The sequence below is a fragment of the Bradysia coprophila genome, chromosome IV, assembly GCF_014529535.1.
Source record: "Bradysia coprophila strain Holo2 chromosome IV, BU_Bcop_v1, whole genome shotgun sequence".
Classification (NCBI taxonomy): domain Eukaryota; kingdom Metazoa; phylum Arthropoda; class Insecta; order Diptera; family Sciaridae; genus Bradysia; species Bradysia coprophila.
In genome coordinates this window covers 3,900,804-3,922,738 of record NC_050738.1, presented here as the reverse complement: position 1 = coordinate 3,922,738, position 21,935 = coordinate 3,900,804, and the positions used below count along the sequence as shown (strand labels likewise).

At 33.9% G+C, this 21,935-nt stretch overlaps 1 protein-coding gene across 2 annotated transcripts; it reads right to left on the bottom strand.

The window, feature by feature from the left end:
- Positions 1–761: 761 nt before the first annotated feature.
- On the bottom strand, positions 762–21,801 carry LOC119085816 (homeotic protein spalt-major-like). 2 transcript variants are annotated; one of them, XM_037196305.1, is made up of 9 exons: positions 21,036–21,801; positions 10,913–12,985; positions 9,908–10,753; positions 6,446–6,582; positions 4,578–4,619; positions 2,766–3,138; positions 2,336–2,631; positions 2,144–2,200; positions 762–1,993 (listed from the first exon to the last, which is right to left on the bottom strand). In XM_037196305.1, exons 1-9 carry the CDS (start codon positions 21,100–21,102, stop codon positions 1,430–1,432), a joined length of 4,455 nt encoding a protein of 1,484 aa, XP_037052200.1. In that variant the 5' UTR covers positions 21,103–21,801; the 3' UTR covers positions 762–1,429. The 2 variants fall into 2 exon arrangements, with proteins under 2 accessions (XP_037052200.1, XP_037052201.1); XM_037196306.1 differs by lacking the exon at positions 4,578–4,619.
- Between the last annotated feature and the right edge of the window lie 134 nt (positions 21,802–21,935).

Sequence of the window (21,935 nt, the reverse complement as noted above, 5' to 3'; positions counted from 1 at the left end):
TGTCATGTAAAATCTTATTTTATCCTGCAATACTTTCTTAAACGGTGGTACGATGAAACAAAAACGTAGAAAACACGGTGGGGGTGAAAATCTCTTCAAATGTGCTCTAGTCAAATGATTTTCCAAATGATTCAAATTGTTGAAATGGTCTAAGAGTAATTATATCTAGAGAGGAAATTTCGAACAAAATTACGTAAAATGTGTGAGCCCAACATGAAATCTTATCTATCTATGTGTTTGTAGTCTTAATTAAGTTGGCATATTGAACTATCAAAAGCGTGAACGCGTACATGGAATGGTAGAAAATCGTACGAAATGTTAGTCTTATCCAAACTGATGTTGGGGACACATTTTATCGTACGAAATACCTGTCTAGGTATAATTTGTCTAAGGAAATGGTGATGTTAAAAATGTGAAGTGTTTACAGACGTTAATTCATGTCAGTCACTATCATATTAATCCACTGAAGAATTGAATTTCACTAATATCTAGCTCGGAATCTCGGAAAAATTACTTACTAAAAGTAATCCTTCTCAGACCGACAATATTAATTCCATTCATTACAAAAAATGTATCGTTTACTCACCAAGACTCAATGGTTAACCTCAGACGACAGCAAATGACGAAGTACATTCACTCACCCTGTTATCTTTTGATTCCGGCTTGTAACACTGATTATTCCTGGTGCATATTTTTGTGGTTCTTCTTCTGTTGATGCTGCAAATTTTCGCACAAAGAATCGAAAGGATAAAACGGTTTTCTATTATTTATACGATCATTTATTTTTCACTTCAATTTTTCTGATAATTTTCCCTTTTTTATAATTAAATGAGTTTTTTTGTGTGTAATTTGTATTTGCATTTTTATGAACGATTCATTGAATGAATGTTTGTCGTATGTATGTTTTGTGTGTGTGTGTGTTCTATACTTTTTGTATTTTTTTTTGTATTTATAATTTACACTTTGTTTTTACTTTATATTGTTGATTTAATTTACCTTTAATTGTAATTTAAATTTGTTTGTTGAATTATATAATTTTAGGTTTTTGTTTTACTTATTTACTTTTGTGTTTAAATTTAATTTTTTGTTTAAATTTTAATTTTTTTTAAATTTAATTTATAAGGTTTCCATACCGACATACTTACATAGAATGCTAATCAACTATTTACAAATGGTATTTTACACGTTTGTGGTATCAAAAAATCAGTTCCGTCGATCGTTTAGTCGCACTCGTCCGGGAGGCACCACGTGGAGGCGATCGACTCCACCTCCCTTTGCATCATTTGATATATAATCACAGTTATGACTAGTAGTTTCTAAAACGTATAGTATATTCTCTCTGTCCATCCACTTTCGTCCAGTTGTTGAGAAAAACAAAATTATTTTTTTATGATATCGCAATTCATGACGCGTGTCATCATCAACATCTCTAGGCGATCAGTTCTTCAACCGATTTCGCCTGATCGTCACTTTTCGCATCGATATTGTCTCGATTGACCGCTTTGCTTTCATAATGCAATTTCCATAATCGAGGCGACAAGTCCGGTGTGACGGTTCGCGTTGGCGACAAATCACCATTCCGTTTCGGCGAATCCATCAGCATGTCATCGCGCAAACTGTTTGGCGATGCCGTATGCTTATCACTTGATGGCGACGGTGATGAATTGTATGGTGGTTGGCGATTATCAATATGATTGGACATTGGATGGCCGGCTAGGCCGCCGAGACCATTTGCATTCATATACTTATGCGCTAAGTTTAATATAGGTGGTTGTGGTGCCCCCCGTTCAAATTTTTGCTGTTCCATATTCATTGACTGTTGCATGCGACCGAGTAGATGAGTTGGTGGATATGGATGGAAAAAGTCGGAGTGACGTTGAAGGAAATCGGGATTTTGTAGCATTAAGGGCATCGAACCGTTAAATGGCAATTCTAACGACATTCGACGACCGCGACGCGATGCACCGCTCCACGTATGAATTCCCATGTGGACCTAAGGACGTAACGGAAAAAAAAGATTTGGTTCAACATTTCTCTACACCAAACACAAGCACTAGCGCATCCATTATTCAACAAAATTTCAGCTTCCGATTTTATTTTCAAAAATTTCTTTTGCACTTAAAGAACTTAAAGTTTCGCTTACCTTTAAATTTCCTTTAGTCGTAAACGCCTTCTGGCAGACATTACAAACGAAAGGTCTCTGAAAAGATAGAGAAAAACAAACTTTTACCACACAGACTACAGAAGTAACTCCGCAAGAAAATTACTTTCGTTTCGAAAGGACTAACAAAAAGATCACGGTACTCGGAAGACATATTCATAGAAATTAACTTACCTCGCCCGTATGGGTTCGCATGTGTATCTGAAGCGATGATGTGGAGCTAAAGTTCTTTTGGCATAAATGGCAATAGTGCTTCTGATCACCACTGCCAGACCCAATGTCTGAGCCAGGCGATGTTGTCGCTTTCAGATGAGCATCCATTTTTAGCGGTTGATTTAGCAGTGATGAGGTATGAAATTGCTGCAATCGTTCCAAATGCGACGAAGTCTTCTCTTCCGGATGTGGGGGCATATGAAATGCCTCCTTTTTATTGTTCAGTGAAATGGGTTCCTGTACGTGCGACTCGGTCACTGTGAAATGGAATTATTTGTTATTTTTAACGTGGAAATGATGGAGACGAAAGTTTGCTCTACCTACAGATCAGAGCATGTCGGTCGATCTAAATTCTATAATTTTTATGCATAAAACAACGACAGATACTAACCTAACGGCCTCTTTGCTATCGGTTGTTCATTCTCCGCTTGTGATCGCTTCAACCGTGCCTCAGACTTGGCCTGTTGTCGATCCATCATCATTTGGTAGTTATTTTCCGGCTGAATTTGAAATTGTGGCGGTAATGATCGCTCTCGCTTGCTGCTCGACCGGTCATTGTTCGACGAAGTGGTTGTACCTCGACTGTTCTCGGACGACCGTGGACTGAGTTCCGCTTCTGATTTGATTCGAATCTGCGGTGTCTCCTTCTGCTCGGGCGATCGAATCGGCGACTCGGATTGTGGTATTGGTTGCGGTGTTGAGCCGAACATATGCGGTGGCATGTCACGTAATTTATGTGTCATCATGTGCTGCTTCATATTACCCTGCAATTCATTGCATTTCAAAGTTGAGAAAATAACGTTTTTAAACCGTCACCGCGACTATTGTCTATATATATTGATATGTGAGTGTATCGTGGTTTGTTATAAAATTATTTATTTTATTTATAAAAGTATTTTGCCCCGTTTCGCCCCGTTCTTCTTATACAAATAATATTCTTTCAACGCATTCAACGCATTTGATATTTTATTATAAAATTAAAATTTATTTCTTTTGCAAACGATTTATTTCATCAGATAGAGCGCATTATTTATGTTAAACACATTTAAATCATAAAATTTATTGTCGCAAAAATAAATAATTTAAAATTTTTATCTCATTGAACGAATCTGTTTTTTTCGTATTATTTAGTCGGTGACTGAATTTCGCGCACAAAAATCTCTCTCGACTTCTTTTTTTGGTTTGAAATTATAATATGTGTACGCTCTGATGATAAAACAAATAAAATGTTTGCTTTCTGATTCGTATAGATGTATTCATCGTTCATTCATTCCATTCATTAAAATGTGGATTCTTGTATCCAACGTTTGGAACATAAAAAGAGTAGGGCGAAACAATCTTAATTTCCAATGTGATAAACTAAAGACATTTCGATTGAGTTGAGTAAAAATTTGGTCAATTTTTTTTGAAACTGGTTCTTCAGATGACCTTCGCATGCCTGCTGGTATAACAAGGGTGTCCATTGTGACAAGCAACAATGAAACGTAAGAGGTCGGTCCTAAGATTTTACTTCTTTTTTCTTTCTTTTTTTCAGAAATTGAAATTTATTTCGGTTCGTTTTCATCAAAATATTGAATGCCATTATTCATACAAGGCATTCAAATTTCTTGTTGAATGAATGGCCAAATGGAGTGGAATGTAATTTTTATGCATAATAAATTCACATTCGTATGTCTTTAGGATATCACACTGCAAAAATTTAACTACGACACAATCGAACTCATGATTATTATTATTGGAGAGGCCATATGGTCATGAGGTTTATTGAATACAAAAATTTGGGATCATTGGGTGAGATTATGTCGTTGTTTGAATGATTAAGATAAGATTAATCATCTAAGCTAATTGAGCTTTATAAAATTTTTGGTCGAATTTTGAATGTTTCAGTTTGGGTCCGAATAAATTGTTTTCTACCTAATTTTACAAAGCTTTTTCCAAAAATACGTTTTTGTGGAATGTAAATCGAACAGACAATTTCAATCCATTTATCTCTATTCATTCCACAATCCACATACAATACCACATGAGAACAATACTACGACATGTACATACGTATGTATAGTAATGTGGATTCTGAATTGTGGAATGTATGAATTGGATTGAAATTGTTGGTTTGTTTAATTCTCTCCCTCATTTTTTTTGTTTTGTTTGTTTAATTTAACATTTAAACTGGTTATCAACAACAATATTATATACAACTTACATATATTTGGAAATGGAGGGATGTATGGATGAGCTCTTCATTCTATAACAAAAATTTGAAAAAAAAATTTGTTTTTATTTCAGTTGTTGAAATAAAAAAAAAGTTTGGTATAAAAAAAAGTAACAAAGAAAAAAAAATTTGTTGATTTGTTTGACATTCTCTTCGTACAGTATAAGTAAAATAGAAATTCATCGGAAAATTTGCTGTAAGAAGCAAAACATTTTTTTGTTGTTTTAAAATTTTATTTTATTTTATTTTAAAAAAAGCAAATAATTTTTGTTAATGGCAAGATGTAAATGTAGTTTTTATTTTTTTGTTATTTACGTAAATAAAATCGCCATGAAAGTTTAGCATAGGGTTATACAATTTATGTAATCAGAAGATTTGAGTATCTATTCAGGACGGTCGTCAGTTTAACAACTATTGTGTTCACGATAAGTGAATAGATGTGACCAATGGTCCAATGGACCATTCTCATTTTCATGAATATTTGATCAGCGTTGGACGAATCTGTTGAAGGCAGGGCCTATTTTCGTGAAATTTTTTCTTTAAAATTCTCGAAAATCTTCCAATTCTTGAACTTTTCTAAAATCTTCAAATTACAGAAATTTTTTAAACTAGAAATTCTAGAAATTCTTGAAAATTATGGAAATTGTCTCGAATTTCTCGAGAGAAAAAATTCCTGAAAATAGGCTCTGGTTGAAGGAGTACGCTTTAATAGTAAAAAAATGAATTGTCCGGAAAGACGGAATGGCAATCATTTCATTTTCAAAAATATTGTTCAATATTGTTATACTTTGAGTTATGCTTCACTTTTATGCGACTTTAACGATGTAACGAAAAAAATTGAATAAAAATTAAAATTGGTAAAGCCGTTTGAAAGCATTAAATATCTCACTCCATACGTTTCCTTCCTTTTCTTTACAAAAAATTTGTTTACACTGAAACCATCAAATATATTTCAATTCGTTTCATTGCAATTTGGATTGGTATCTTTCATCAAATTTTATCAATTGGATGGTTTCAGGTAAGTTTTTTCTTTAAAATTTGTAACTAATTACTTCACTCAAACTTAAAATGAGATATTAAGCTGCTAATATTTTCCAATCATTAAACAAAAATCAATCCAATCAAATGATTAAAAACAAAGTACAAATTGTCTCTGTGAAGTAGCCAAAAAAGAGAGAGTCTTCATTCAAAGTCAAAGTTTTCATTCAGATTCAGATCTGTCTACTGTCTTATTGCAACGACCACTTTAGGAAACATAAAAAACAGGACAACAACACCAACATCAAATATTTATGTGATTCACGGTTCGTGTAACAAAGGAATTGTGCTTAATTCATTAATAAAATATTGCAGTGTGTTAACCTCTACTGATCCGATCACGTCCGGAAAAATTACAATTTTATTGTACTCGAATGTATCAATAAAAGAGAGAATTCGGCACTTGTCCTTTTTAAAACTTCAGAAACCTTGTATGGAAGTGAGTGATTTAAAGAGTAAAGTGTAGCTCATGCGAAGAGGGAGCCCATCAGTGAATATCTTCGATCTTATTGATCTGTTCAATGGACAGTCCAGTACTTTTTAGTAAATTGAAAATGTAATAGAAATGGAGCCGATATTTGTGTCTGTATAAAAATGCTCTAATGTTAAAAAAAATAGAATTAATGAAAGCTATAACAACGAATGATTAGAAGAAAATTGAAATGAAAAAACACAAAATAAAAACCAAAAATCTAATTCAACCTCCAAACAGACAGAATTAAACATTAAAAAGTGAAAAAGTGAAATGCTTCTTATGGTTTTAAATCATTACTTTAGAAGTTGATAACTTGATAAAATCATAGAATCAAAATTTCGCTTACCTTCGTTGTAAATGCCTTATCGCAAATGGTGCATTTATACGGCCGTTCCTTGGTATGACTCCGGTAGTGGATTTCAAGCGCCGATTGGCATGCAAAAGTTTTCAAGCAAATTTTACACGTTGTATTACCCCGCATGCCTGTAAAAATAGAATCGAGAAAAAAATAATAAAAACGAAAAATTTTTTGAATTTAAATTGAATTATAATTAACTGCTAGTCTTCCTATCCACCACAGTTAGCTTTCCAACAATTTTTATCATAAAATAAATAAATGAGAGAGAGAAAACGAAAAAAAACGACTTTTAATTCAATAAATATACTTAAAACATCGCACCTTACACATATTATTCTTAGCTAATTGCTAAATAATTGCGCTACTAATCGTCTATTACTTTTCTCTGTTATAACCATTGATGGGGACACATACTTAATACAAATGATCGTATAGCAGACTGGCTGTGGAAATTCAACACCAAACTGGCGATCATGTTTTGTATTATTATGTAGGCAAATCATGAAAAACCATCGAGAACCTAAACTTGAAACTCTTGTCGATTTTATGCATGGTATTCTGAGATGGGTATAAAGTTGCTTCAAATCAACAACACCTTAGCAAGAATTTTTTGTTGTTTGATATATTTTTGAATGTATTCATGCGAGTTGTGTATAAGATGCATACAAACACGTAAGGAATGAAATATAAATGGAGAGAAAAAAAAAGTTTATTGAAATAAACTTCGCGCTATGCTTTTCATATCAAAAACCCAGTGCAAATGATCGTTCGACAAGAACCTTACATATAATAATAATATAATAATAAAGGTAACGATGTATTGAAACTGGTTTAATTTTATTATATTTTGACTCGCGGACAAAGATTTTCAGTGTATAATATACACACCGTATACAATGCAACGGGTACAAGCGAATAGGACGTTGAGACGTTGAGATTTTCGATGAAAAAAAAATCAATGTTAAATTCTGGAAGGCAAATTTTTTTTTGTAAGAAGGAAAAAAACACCGAAGACTTCAAGGTGTATGTTTTGTATAAATGGAAATGCCATAGCATAAGTTAATGTAAAATCGATTCATTGGTTCCACCATTATTTTTATCTGCCGTTTTTTGTCTGTTCTTCTCCTTTTATTAATTTCTGCATTACACACCAAAAAATAAAAATAAAAAAAATATTTAAAAACCCAACCAACGACCGATCGACCAAAGTGAATACGATTTTTCAATTTTTTTAATTATCTTTTATATTAAGTAAAAAGCTTGTAATTTAATAAATATTTGATAGAAATTTAATGCATCGGAAATGTAGCCATCGGCGGTAATTAACCGCACACAACAAAACAAAAAGGCAAAAATTTTTAATGTTTTTTATCTCACTTCTGCGCAACTTGCTCGAATAACTCGTATACACATTTTATTGCCATACGTGAGTTCAGTGAGTTTTACTTTCAGTAATTTTTACAGAGATTCACAGAGCCGCTATACTACGAACTGAATTCTGAATTTTGTCTGTGTAATCGATATGAATTCATCGAAGTTAATTTCGATACAAATTCGATTTTTGCTGCATTAAAAGTAGCTACGAACAAAAGGCACAACCTTAAAGAAATGAATGAAAATCACCTGTGAAAGGTGTGATATTAGATTACTATTTTTAACTGTTTCTATTCAAGTTGTAATGGTGTTCCTCAGACATGCTGACTCGACGGTGCTGATAGATAGTATCTGGCTAGTTTTGTTGTTTTTGTTTTTCAAATTAAGAATGAATAAGAAAGTTTATTAACATTGAAAACTGGTTATGATTCTCGAACGGTGGGACTGTTTTGGAAAAAATTTCGATAGACTTTGATGAAAAAGAAAAAAACGTAAATAGGATCCGAAGAACATACAGAAACAGTGCTAAACGGATGTACGCATAACGTTTCTGTGAGAATAAATTCTCCATCATTTTTCCTAGCAGAATTAATCTGCTACAACCGGAAAGATAGCATCTAAATCATCTCAATACAATCATTAAATCTGGTACTTCTTTCGATTAAAGTATCGCTTATTGTTTGACATGAAATCTTTGACTTGATTGGTTTTTGCAAACGTTTGTTATATTGGTCAACATTAACTAGAGCTAATCATTCTTTCTTGTTGTCGTTGTGTCTGTAACAGAAGCCGTTTCTACAGGTGCTTGAGGAAAAATCTTACATTCTCGACACATCCTACAAATTTACATTACAAACAAAAAAAAAGGAAATTTAACCCACAACTCCAGATATATGTTCAGATCAAGGAATTGAGAATTATTTTACTAAATTTCACCAAATTTCTCTAAAATTTTCAGAAAATTATTTAGATTGGTCTAAATTTCTTCATTTTTCGCGTATTCATTTTGTGATTCTAAAGATCTACTTTTTCGTTCTGTAATTTCATTATTGAATCTACTACTTCTTTTAGTTAACTTATCGGTCAGTGTTTGACATGAAATCTATTACTTCATTAGTTTAAACAAAACTTCCGATATATAAAATAACACTAACTAGAGCTCATCACTTATTTTTGTCGGAGCTGTTGAGTCGGTAACAGATGACTAGCTAAACTAATTCATCTGTTAGATTTGGTAATTTTCATTGTGAGCTTCTGCAAAGTGATCTAATGAAGGTTCTAGACTGGTGTAAAATTAACAATATGGTAAATATAAATGTGGATGAGTGTGCAAATAGATTATGGATTTGAGCACTATTTTCACAGGACTCTCAATGATTGACGCTGTCGGCAAGTCGGTCACTTCTGTCAATCTGCTACTTCTTTTAGTTAAATTATCGGTTTCTGTTCGACATGAATCTGTTACTTCATTAGTTTAAACAAAACTTCTGTTATATGAACCAACACTTATTTTGCCGTGACTGTCGAGTCGATTACAGATGACTAGCCAATCTAATTCATCTTGTAAGTGGTAAAATTTTAACTCCTAATTTCCGACAAAATAACATAACCGCATAACAGTTTGCTTCATTGAAAACGATCGACGAAACACACATTTACATCAATCACAATACAAGCTGATAGTTGAGCTGTTGAATTAGGCATGAATGTATTTGTATTTTCCATTCTTTATTCATTCACTCCGGGGAAAAAAACAGGTAATTTCAAAAAAGGTATGTACCGAATCTGAGTTCTATTGTTCATTTGTTTAGGTAAAGTGAGTTTACCCTTTCATTATTGTTTACTATCATCAAAATAGAGGCCACTCCTTCAAGGTCTCGAAAATATTACATTATTCGATGTATGGAAACGACAAACATGTTATTTAGGATTGGAAGATGTATTTAAATATGGCTGTAAATCTAATATTGTCGCATCTATCGTTGGTTTGACATGGGTTTTATAAATTCATAATAAATGACAACAATTTCAGTGCGAATGAAATAAAAAAAATTTAATCAAAAATTCAAAACTTACCGGCCATAGCAATTGGATTGAAAGGTCCCATTGGTGATACTGATTGAGCTAACGAATTAAATGCGTTATTCATCATTGATGGTGCCGATGTAGTCGCAACATGTGGCATGAATGGAAAATTCGGAAAGCCAGCAATACCGGTATGTGGTTGTGGAATCATTGGAGGACTGTGCTTTGGTTCAGACCGTGGCGTTAAATCTAATGCACCTTGGGATATGTCAGACGGGGCTGGTGATGATTGTGGTGGCGTTCGGGGACTTAAACTCTTATCGTCGACGCTTTCAGCTCGACTTGCTGATGACGGAGCTCTAGATAGATTTTCCGTTGTTTTACTATGCTCAGCTAACATAGCACTAATTGCACGTGAATGATTATTGTCGTCATTGTTTGCCCGAGAATAATTCGATATGTTTTGTGTTGAATCGCCGGATACCGAACCAGCATTCGACATATTCTCGTCGAAATTGCTGGCGTCGTCGAAATCTTCATCCATAAAGTCGTCATTCTCACCGATGGATGATTCTGGTCCGATCGAACCAGGATGCATACCAGGAATGGGAAAGGCAAACGGATTTAGGCCCATGGGAAATGATCCCGGCGACATGGATGGAAAATCACGTATCTCGGCAGCCTGGATTTGTTCCGCTGTTAGGTCGGTTGGTTCGCCGGTATGCAAGCGGATATGTTGCTGCAAAACCAGCGAATTGGAATACTTTTTGTGACAAACGGGACATTGATGAATTGTCCGCATTGGTGGTTTCATGCGATGAACGCTCATATGGGTTTTCAGATTGCCTTTGGTAGTAAAAGCGCGACCGCAAATTTTACAACGGAACGGGCGTTCACCTGTAACGAAATCAGTCGGTAAGTTTCGCCTTGTCGTTTCAATAGTCGTAGGAGATAATAAGGAACTCAAAATGACAGACTCATGCGGTTGATTATTCGGTTGAAATGGTCCATAACAGTTATTATGCAAACTAGTGACAAATGTTCGATAGGACTTACCGGTATGAGTACGATAATGCATCTGCAATGCGCTCCTGCACGATAGCACTTTGTGACACACACAGCATTCATTTGGATCGGTTATCTTATTTTCTATGTTATCCACAAGCTGTTGCAGCTTTGATGTTTCCGACGATTTATCTACTTCTATGTAACTTTCCCACGAATTGTCTGTGCTGCCTGGACGCGGCATCATCGACGGAAAAATTTTGATTTCATTTTGATTATCCATTATGTGATTATCTCGTGACGAGCCTATGCTGCTGGGCGATAGTTTGGCAGAGATTTTTGATAGATTTTCCGGTTGGTCTTTCGGTGACGAGTAGCCTTCAATGCTCTTCGCTGGTGATATGCAGTCTTTTCTCAAGTCTCTTTCCTTCCACATGGGAGGTGGAGATTCACTTGACTTTGGTTTGTCCACCACTTCATCGTTCAATTTTGCTTCAATTGAATGCTGTGTTTCTTCGGATGGTTGTGGACTAACTGATTCCTCTTTGGGTTCATCCTTGATTTTCGGACTGGTAATGAGTGGAGGTTTACTGAGATCGGCAGGACTGACTTGCTCCTCCGTTTGTTGTTTTTCAACATCTTGTCGTTGCTCCTGGTGGACAGCATCTCGAATGGCGCCGAAAAATGGATGCGCTCCCATTTGTTTCAGTAAGTCAAATGGTGGCCGAAACAGTGGTAGACCCGGAATGCCTTGGAAACCTTGTAGTCCTGGCGGTAGGCCAGGAATTGGTGGAAATGGTAGATTCATTGGTGCTGGTGGACGTGACGATTGTGGTGGAGGCGGAGATATTGGCGGCTGTTGGCCTGGTGGCAATGGAGGCAGTAATGGAGGATAAAATTTGTCTAAATGTTCAGGAATTGGATGTGGATTCATATTGATATGTGGAAATTTCTGTGTATGTCTTTGGAAATGAACTTTTAAGTTTCCCTTAGTTGTAAATCGACTACCACATACATTGCACTTAAAGGGCCGTTCACCGGTATGAGATCTGATGTGTATCTGTAAAGCTGAGTCTGAACCAAACACTTTTCCACAAAATCGACATCGATGCTTGAAAAATGGTTCGTTGCGACCTTTGCCGTCATTTTTGAACGACATTTCATCGGCCAGACTGCCCGAGAGAATTCCCCTCGATGCTGAATCCAGCACTTCTTCAGCTCGTTTTTGTAGCATTTCCAGCGAATTCAGACCATCCATTGACGACGGCTGATCGTGATTGGTAATTATTGTTGACGCGAAGGACGAGCTGAATGATGCTTCCATTGCCGATATCGAATCGTTGGGGCCGATAGGAAGGTTAGGATTAAGAGGTTGAAATCCTTCCTTTTCCTTATCTGACATTGCTTCCTTTTTAGCTTTCAAACTTTCCTCCTCCTCCTTCCGGATCTGTCTTTGTTCTTCTTCATACTTCCTTTGCTCTTCATCCATTTGCTCTTGAGTTAGTTCACCCTCTTCACGTTCGTCTTCCTCATCAACATCATCATCATCCTTATCCGATCGATTTATCGATAGCTGTGACTGTAACTGCTGGATTAGTTGAAGTTGAAACAGTTGCTGGTGTTGTAATGTGAACAGTGTTGTTTGTAAAACAGCCAACTGTTTTTGGGCATCCTCGTTATCGCTATTATTAGCAATGGCAGCCGACACAAATTGTGCCATTTTCTGCAATGCTTCCAACGAAAAGTAGCCCGGTGCACCAAATTGACCATCCGATAGTTGATCCGTTTGTTCAGACTTCTCAGTTTCATCGTCTCCATTCTCTTCTCCACCATCATGATTGCCATTATTGTTAGCCGCATCTTCATTGTGTTTTGATATTTTGCCGTCATTTAAATTCAAACGTTCCATTTCGTCACCCTCACTTTCATGGTACGATTCATCAGTGTCCATATCGCCGGTACAATTCATTTTTAAATTTTCGTTCTTTTTGCACAGCACTTCTTTTGGATGACTAGACACGGTTTGTTCATCATCAAATGCACTATCATGACATGGTTCAACTGTTAAACTGTTTGTGTCTGCCAATAGAACATCCTCTTCGGAACATCCAGTCGTGTTGTCACCTGGAACAAAATGACAAAAATTAATTTAATTTTTTTTTGTTTAAAAATACTGAGAGGAGAAGAAAGAAAAGAAGAAAAAAAACAAGTCGATCGATTTTACACACTACACTACACACATTGCGTGTGGAATAAAAATTTTTTAATTGAAAACTTTTCTTTCAAATCACGCCATGCAATGAATAAATAATTTGTTTATAAATATTATAATATGGATATCTCTGGGCTACGTGTAAACTAGAAATGGTGATGATCACTTCAAAATATAACTAAAGTTCGTTAAAAATTTTAAATGAAAATATTTTTCTTTTATTTTGTGTTTTGGAACGTGTTAAAGAAATTAAAAAAAAAAATCTTTTTATTCGATTTACGCAGACCGAAGGTGTTGTAGATCGTCATCGATGTTGATCTATATTTCGGGTTATTTTATTTTAATGAGTTTAACATTTGATTGAAATGGGACCTTACATGCCTAATTAGTAAATTAGTAAATTAGTAAATGCTATCCACGAAACATTGAAGGACTTCATCTGTTATCAACATCAACGACAAAAATAAGAGATAAACTCTGGCTGTTGCCGTTTTTTATAGTAAAATATATGTTACAACTAAAGAAGGAAAAGATTTTGTTCCAACGATCATAAGAAGTAAAAGATTTGGTTCTATGCTTGGCGTCCGTTCTTTTCGTTAATCCCAAAATCAGTAACCAACCAATGAAAGCAAATTTGTTCTAGTTATCTGAACACAACACAAACTGTTGGTAACACAGAAAACCGAGGGGCTAATCTAAGCTTGGCAACGCGGAATGTAAAAGCTCAACCTTTTTAACCTTGAACGAATCGAAATAATGATTTACAATAAATCGATCGATGTTGCCAAAAATTGGTGTGAGATTGTATCTTGTTTATAAAATTAGATTAGTTTCTCAAGTATCGTTTTGAATTATCGATGAGATATTAATGTTCATGTCCAATGCCAAATAAATTTGACATTAAGTGTCTGGTACGAGTTAATGAGAAATGGATAGAACGTCAAAACCATTTCGATAGAAAGCATATGGGATTAGGGAGATACCATTTACAAATTGATACTCATCTGCTATCGGCAAAGACGACGAAAATAGGCGATGATTTCTGACTGGAGTGCTATTTTATAGCAAAATGTTTGGTTAAAACAAATGAAGTAACAGATTTTTCATCAAAGCTTAGAGGATATTTGAAATTACCGATGTAACAGATTCATAATATCAGTATCGTGATAAGCTGTGCCGTCTGTAAAAGATTCATAAAGCTTAGAATGAAAGGTATTCCTTGAGTTTCATTGAGAATATCTTGGACGGTAAATAAAACATCAAACTTTTCCGTTTTAATTTATTCCGATTTGCACACATCTTGTGAACACCAGTAAACATTGCATTGAATATTTTAGCCATTAATTTCTCAATAAAAAAAACTCTTTTTCTCTAAATTATTGCCCATTTCTACCGATGTTAAACAGAAATTGATCGTCGTAATTTTTAATTAAAGTTATGGCTAATAAATAATTATCAAATACCACAAAACACAGTGTGGGTCGTGGGCAGTCAAAACTACCAATTTAGTAATAAAATAAGCAAAATGGTTTTTTGTCACAACAGATCGATATATTTCACAGTGTCTTGAACTTGTAAAACATTTGATTGGCTCGATGGGATTGCCTAAATTAATATTTAATTTTCGAACATAATACTACAAATGTTTTGAATAAATAAATCAGCGATTTTTATGTTGCAGAATATTTAGCCAAATTTAATTTTGACTGTTTTTTTATTCGCCTAAAATTCACCGGCAAGATCGATGCCCAATACAGTAAATTTGCATCTTTTTGAAATTATACATTCCACTTCCAATTAGGGAAAAAAGAGGACTGACTTTCTCAGGTCTCTAACTTAATAATATTTTTTTTCGTATGTAACAAATGAGCCCCAAATTGAATGGCCAGCCATTTATTATTCCCCAACCATATTTAGTATAATAAATACTGCAACGTTTACCAGTAATAAATTTTCGCTGAATTAGCGTTGGACAAAGAAAGTTTGCTCAGAAATTAAGTCGATGGACTGTACGCTTTTGGATGTTTTTCTCTACTGAAAAAAAAATTAACAGCCACTTTTGACAACATTCATTTATTTCAATATAACGGTCGTTGCAGGCTAATAAATGATCGGCCACGATGAATAAAACAAACTTTTTTTTCCATGCATTTTCCTAACACAGTCGATATAATATTTTAAAAGATTTCTATGTCACGTCAAGAAACGAAATGTTCACTTCCTTGTTACGTATGGCTATAGAAAATAATAGAGTTAGCCAATAATCAATTTTCCGTTAATGGCAATTGGTTTATTTCGCCGAAAAAAATTATCAGTCCGGATGCAAAGATCTAAATTTAATGAGTGTTTCGAAGATTTGCTTTGCAAGACAGTCGTCGTAATTGATTAAATTCGCGCAACAAAGGCAAATTACAATTTATTATTGCAAGCAACTATGCTTTCTGCATGCACCGATCATAAAACGTAAAGTAAAGTAAGTTTGTGCTGTGTAAAGTTGTCTAAGTAAATGACTATTTGTGCTATGAATAAAACTAAAATTTATACACTTTCACGACTGTATCCAGACTCTATATTTATAAAGATGTCAACTGTTGCAAACGGTTAATCATCTGTTATCGATGACAAATGATAACAATGAGCATTAAGCTCTGTCTAGTGTTCTTGTATATAACAAAATACTCGTTAAACCAAATGAAGTAGTAGATTTTGTAACAAAAGTTAGTCGATATTTTGAACAAAAGAAGTACCATACATCACTTTAACTGTATGCTTATCGTTTGTGAATGGTTAAATTTTACACCACTCATAAGTCCTAGTTGCATTTCATGTAAGAGTTAAATTAGTCTAGCGTCTTTCTTATGAACCACAAGAGATGGGTGATAGGTAGCACATTTGATTCTATTGTATTTTAAGAGTATTTTTTGGCTAAAATCTACATCCTTTACCCGCCCAACTCATCGTGAAACATTCATTCGATAAGCAGAAAATCAATCAAATTTCAAATTCCTCATACAGGTTAAAGTTTACGAAAAAAAAAATTGGAAAATTTAAAGGGTGTGTCCAGAACATCTAATTGTCGGCTTTCCATCATAAGCTAATCCAATTTCAGATTCAATTAAAGGAGATCACCGTTCTCAACACTTTGCAATGGTCGTAATTTTTCACCGCTAAAAGCGTAGCGATATGGACAATTATAACCATCAAAGCATAAAAGTTTCTGTGCACGCAACAAGACAACCAGCAAGTACAACAACAACAACAAATTGAAATCGAAATAAACAACAAACATAGTTTTTCATCTGTCCCTAGTTGATCATACAATTTCAAAAGTTTAACATGCAACCTTAAAAAACCAACATACATCTTATATCATGCATAAGTTTATGTTCGGATAACTTGCGTTTCCATAAGAACAACTTTTCTATCATACATGGTGGCATGAGCCATAAATTCTCCGAGACCAACTTTAAAGTCACAAAACAGTGATTTGATTTCTTTTTCCTCGGCAATGGCATAGAATGAGATGGCATAAGCGAGAGAAGAAACGAAAGAGGAGAAGAAAAAAAAAGAATTGTAAAACGATTGAGAAGCAAAAGGAGACATGTTGAAGCTGAAGATAAATTATCGCAAAGACGATTTTGTTGTTGTTGTTGCTGTTGTTGCTGGTTTTCGAGTGTTTGATGTTTGTGATCGTTTTCATATTATTATTTTGTGTTCTTCATTTAAATATTTTGTAATAATATGAAAAATTTATAGAAGTTTTTTTTCCTCTCTCTGATTCGTAAAATGTAAAATATTAATGATATTATAACCAACTAAACCGAACGAACAATGATATGTGTTGTGCTGTATATAAAGCTGAACGCTGTCAATAAAAATAATTATTTTCGAAACGAGAAACATGTTCTTTTCGTCTTATATTTTCTAAATGTTTGCATTAATGTTTCTTTCATTTACTGCCATTCGACTCATCAGTCTCCTCGCATATAAACATACGGACGTAATTTATATATCTAGAGATACATTTAGGTACAGGGCACGAAATGATATCAATTATATCATAAAATACCACAAAAATCACATTCGTGTAGACATAATGAGAAGCTCTTTGCAATAATAAACGAAATTATGCTTCCAAGATTTAATTCCATATTCGAATGAGAGAAACACCACACGTTGTGTGTATGTGTGTTAATGCACTCGGGTTAAACACAGCGCTCCACCTTTTACGTCTGCATAACATTTCTGGAAACCACGGAATGAAATCATGATGTCTTCGGGGCACTTCATTTTTAGTTAATAATGATCAGTTTTAATTAGGACGATGAATTAATGGTTTTACAATGCCAGTTTAATGTGAAGACGATTGCAATGACCGGCCGTTTGATTATGAAACAAATGAATCAGATTTTATCCACCGACTGATCGTTCTGACAGAACTTTCTGAGCACACAACAGAATAGAAATAATTATTGAAACAATAAGTCCGCTAGAATATGGTAATGAAAATTAGAGCCACAAAATTGGTCCAATGCAATTGTCAAATCAAATGCGTTCTACTCAAAGGGTTAACAAATGTCGAGTTTCTTTGAGTCTCCTACTCCAATGTGGTTGAAACAAAACTGAGTTTTAGAAAAACAGATTCTTGTTAAAATAACAAGGCCTGATTGATGTTATACCCACGGTAAACGTCTTGTACTTCGTTTGTTTGAAGCAACGCCTTAGACTTCGTTTACTTCGTTAGGCTAAAAATACGTTTTGCTATAAAAACACAGCATGAACCGGAGCTCATCACGTATTTTTTTGAAGTCATTGTCTACCTGACCTAAATATTTGGATTCTTTTTCGCCAAATCTACAGTTTAAGTTGAAACAGTTCGAATGATTTCGGGTGATGAAATAATTTTTTGGGTAAAAGAGCATGTTTAGAGGCGTTCTTAACCAAGTACAACTAACAGAAGACTTGATGAATGCTCTTGAATCTCCATATAAAAGAATATCTTAGAAAGAAACGGGTCAACGGTCAATGGGTACTTTTGCGACCGATTCTTAAAAAGGGATCAGCCAACAAAATTATTTCTGATGCGATTCCTTGTTCAGTTTCTTAACCTGTTACAGACGGCTGTCATCGATAGCAAGAATAGACGAGGTGCTCTGACTATTGAGTTCTTATATCGCAAAAAGCATTTTCAAAACAAATGAAGTAAAAGATTTCTGAAATCAATCTCTGAAAATCTTCGATCAAATGAAGTAATAGTTTGAATAGTAAAAGTGTTAATATGCTTGCCGTCTGTGACAGGTTAAGACGGCAAACACTATCCGCTTGGTATGTATTGACTTCGAAGTACAAGATTTAGGTGGATGAGGAGTGCGTCATGCGTGCTTTATTCAAAGTAAATTTTAAATCTTATGGCTTGAAAGTCTGATAAGTATAAATGAATCTGGTTGTATTATTGCTTCAACGACAAAACCACGATGGCACAAATAGTAATTTAAAATAACCCAAGCTAGTTTTTCTAATTGAATCAACTTCTATGTCCATCAAAAAAAAATCATTTTCAAGTAGCGAACAAATCCTACTCATTCGTGGCCTGATCTGTTACCAACAATGTCATACGCTTACACACACATTCAAACGACTTTTAAAGAAAAATTTGTCATAACTCATTTCCCATTTTATTATAAATTTAATTTTTCTCCATAAATTGTAATTTTTAATTTACTGTAAACCGAACTCATAAATCCGAAACCCACCTGATTACCCACCGAAATAAATTTCGTTACATAAAAATTTATTCGAAAAATTATGCAAAAGAAAATATTATGCGCTCAGGTATTATAATTTGAATAATTCCGATATCAAAAATTGTGTTTTTTTATGTTCAGTTTATTGTTTATCGAGCGATGAAAAAAAAAACCACTGCGCCATAATTCAAATTTCGTGCGAATCGGAATTCCAAATTTTAACAAGAGACTAGAGTATATACAGCAGTGACATTTTAATAGTTTGTCCAGCTCACTTTCACAACAAAAAAAACTAAATTAATTTGGTTTCGAACCCATAAATAATAAAAAAGATTTTTATTTCCATTGTAAATATTATTGCGGTAACTCTCTGTGTATATATATCTGTAATACGAACGAAAAGCAGAAAAAAAATCGTCAAACAATTTTATTTTTTTCTCATAAAAATTATGTGTTCGGTTCAAAAACAATTCTGGCGCTTTGAAAAAACGTTAAGACTTTCACATTTTCTATTGAGTAATTGATTCGTATTATTTTTTGGTAAACTATAAGCGTGGAACTGTGCACAGACTCGATCAAATTTGATTGATTATGTCACCTCTTAGCATAAACAGAAGTTACTCTTCCCGTAATATTTTGTCCAGAAAATTACAAATTCGATTGTTCGTAAAAGTATAATGATTTGAAATTAGAGTTAACGACAAAGCTATGAGTCAAATGATGTGTTCTTCTTAAACCTGTTAGACGGCAAGCATATGACCAGTTTTATTACCGGGTCTATTACTTCAATTTTTCTAACATTCATTTTACTATATTAAAGACCCTATTACCCAGAGCTTTGTAGTCGTTATCGATGAATAGCCGCATGTGACAGGTTCACAAATTGTTGACAAAATGTAATTTTAGCACGACATATGGCTGGGGTTTGTTCGATAGGTAGGATAGATTACAACTCCTTGCCACAACAGACGAATGAATCTTTACTAAAATCTAATCAAATAATTAGTAGCTTCAGATGTAACATAATTGTAAATAGGTAACTTCCATTGAAGTAATTTAACCCCTAAAACTACTTAGTCAAGCTAAACCTTTACTCTTACGCACGAATTTATTTCTAAAGGCTACATTTTTGATCGACCAATTTAAGTCAGCCAATTCTAACTCAAAAAGTACGAACTCATCAGCATGGAACATCTTTTGAATATTTAATCAAAAAATTAACGTTAAAATCACTTCTACCGTCGGCTCAATCAATTGAAACGATGTGAATGGAACCATCGATATTAATTTTGTTTAAACACTTGAAGCTATGCATGGGCAACGTTGACATGGAGGTATATATCACACAACTCTGATATAAGGAACACGTTATCTTTTGAAGTATGGATATCTTGATAAGGTCTGTACTATGACTATAAAAAATGAGCAGAATGAGAAAATGAACGTTGGTTCAACCAGATCTATTTTAAGTAAGTGGTAGAATTTCTTATTAATTTTTCGAAATTGTTAATAACACGAATGAGAATTTTAGATGAAAATTTAGGACGTAGGCCTTACGTTATAAACAATCAAACAATTATGACGTTGTCAGCAGATAATATGAATTTCATGATTTTTTTCATAATTCATTGTTAGAATGTTAAGGAACAACAACTTCCAGTGTAAGCTGAGTGTTAACAAATTATCAAAAAATTTATTGGGCACCACGGAAAACGCTTCAGAAAACGTATCACTAAAATCAGTCGTGTCCTCATGTGATTCTACGACTGAACATAATGCAAAATTTATACCAATTAACCAAAATTAGAAGTACAAGACGCCAGAAATTGTACGTAAGGAAATATTTTCCACTAATTGATGGACATTGTTATTGATTATCGCTGATATTTATTTAAGTCAACTTTTAAGTTTCCTAATAATTGTATCGCCTAAATCACTAAATCACTAAATCTGCTACTTCTTTCGGTTAAAGTATCGACGAGTATTTTGCTCAAAATCTGTTACTTCATTAGTTTTGGCACACGATTTCCTTTAAAATATAACGCGAGACAGAGGTTACTGCTTTGTTTCTATTGTCGTTGTCGATAACAGATGAATTAGAAATTGAGAACATTACAAAGACCTTTGTTTTAGACCGTTCGAGCTAGTCTTACAAACTAAATGAACAAAAACAAAACACCGAAAACAGATGGAATAGTAAACGGATTAAATGGCTCACCTTTAATATTTCTTTGATTATCCTTAGGTTTCAGTATTCCATACTTAACAGTTTCAAATTGTATCATTTTCTTTACGAACGAAAAATGAAAACGCGAGGTATGTGAAGCACACAAAATGTATCGCCATCAATTTTGCGTAAAATTTTCTTTTTGCATTTTTTTCCGCCTCTATTCTCTCACACAAAGTTTTTGATAATTTAAACGATTTTTTTTATTGCACTCTCAACATTCAATTTTATTATAATTCAAAATAATTTATTTTATTCGTCGACAACAAATCACACATTGACATCGACACGTTCCGCAGTAGTATGAAATTAAAGACGACGACGAAGATTAGAAAAAAAATAACAAACTAAACAGACGGTCACATAACACTCAAAATTTCCATATATTCATTGATAAAAATCGTGTTTTAATTGTACCCCGATAACATTAACATAATTTTCATTCAAATTCATATCTAAAGTTAAAATCTAAATTTTATTTTAATGAATTCTTCGCCAAATAAAAATGCCACTGATCACAATTCGAATCGAGGGATAAATATTATCTCGTCAAAAACTTCTCGTCTCAATAACTAGACTCAAACTATTTTAATTCGGGTTGTTAGACACAAATCTCATCGCCATCAATTTCCATTTATAATATTCTTCTCTTATAATAATAATCTTTCATAAAAATTGGTTTATAATAAAACTTTTTTTTTTAAATGCGCTCAGACTAAAAAATAGCGTTTTGATTGCGCGACAAGCGACAAGGCCGAACTGAAAGAAAAACAGATTCACTCAATGGAATATGCTGTGTGATCAATCGGCTATGCTATAATCATAAATACCAATACATTCGTAACACGTTGAATGTTTCAATGGTTTATGTGTGTACATTCAACACAACGC

Excerpts from the sequence above, each read along its gene's own strand:
- LOC119085816 (XM_037196305.1), bottom strand. The coding sequence starts at position 21,102 with ATGATACAATTTGAAACTGTTAAGTATGGAATACTGAAACCTAAGGAT. Across the intron at positions 12,986-21,035 it reads TAATCAAAGAAATATTAAAG|GTGACAACACGACTGGATGT; the intron begins GTGAGCCATTTA and ends ATTTTGTTCCAG. Across the intron at positions 2,632-2,765 it reads GATAGCAAAGAGGCCGTTAG|TGACCGAGTCGCACGTACAG; the intron begins GTTAGTATCTGT and ends TCCATTTCACAG.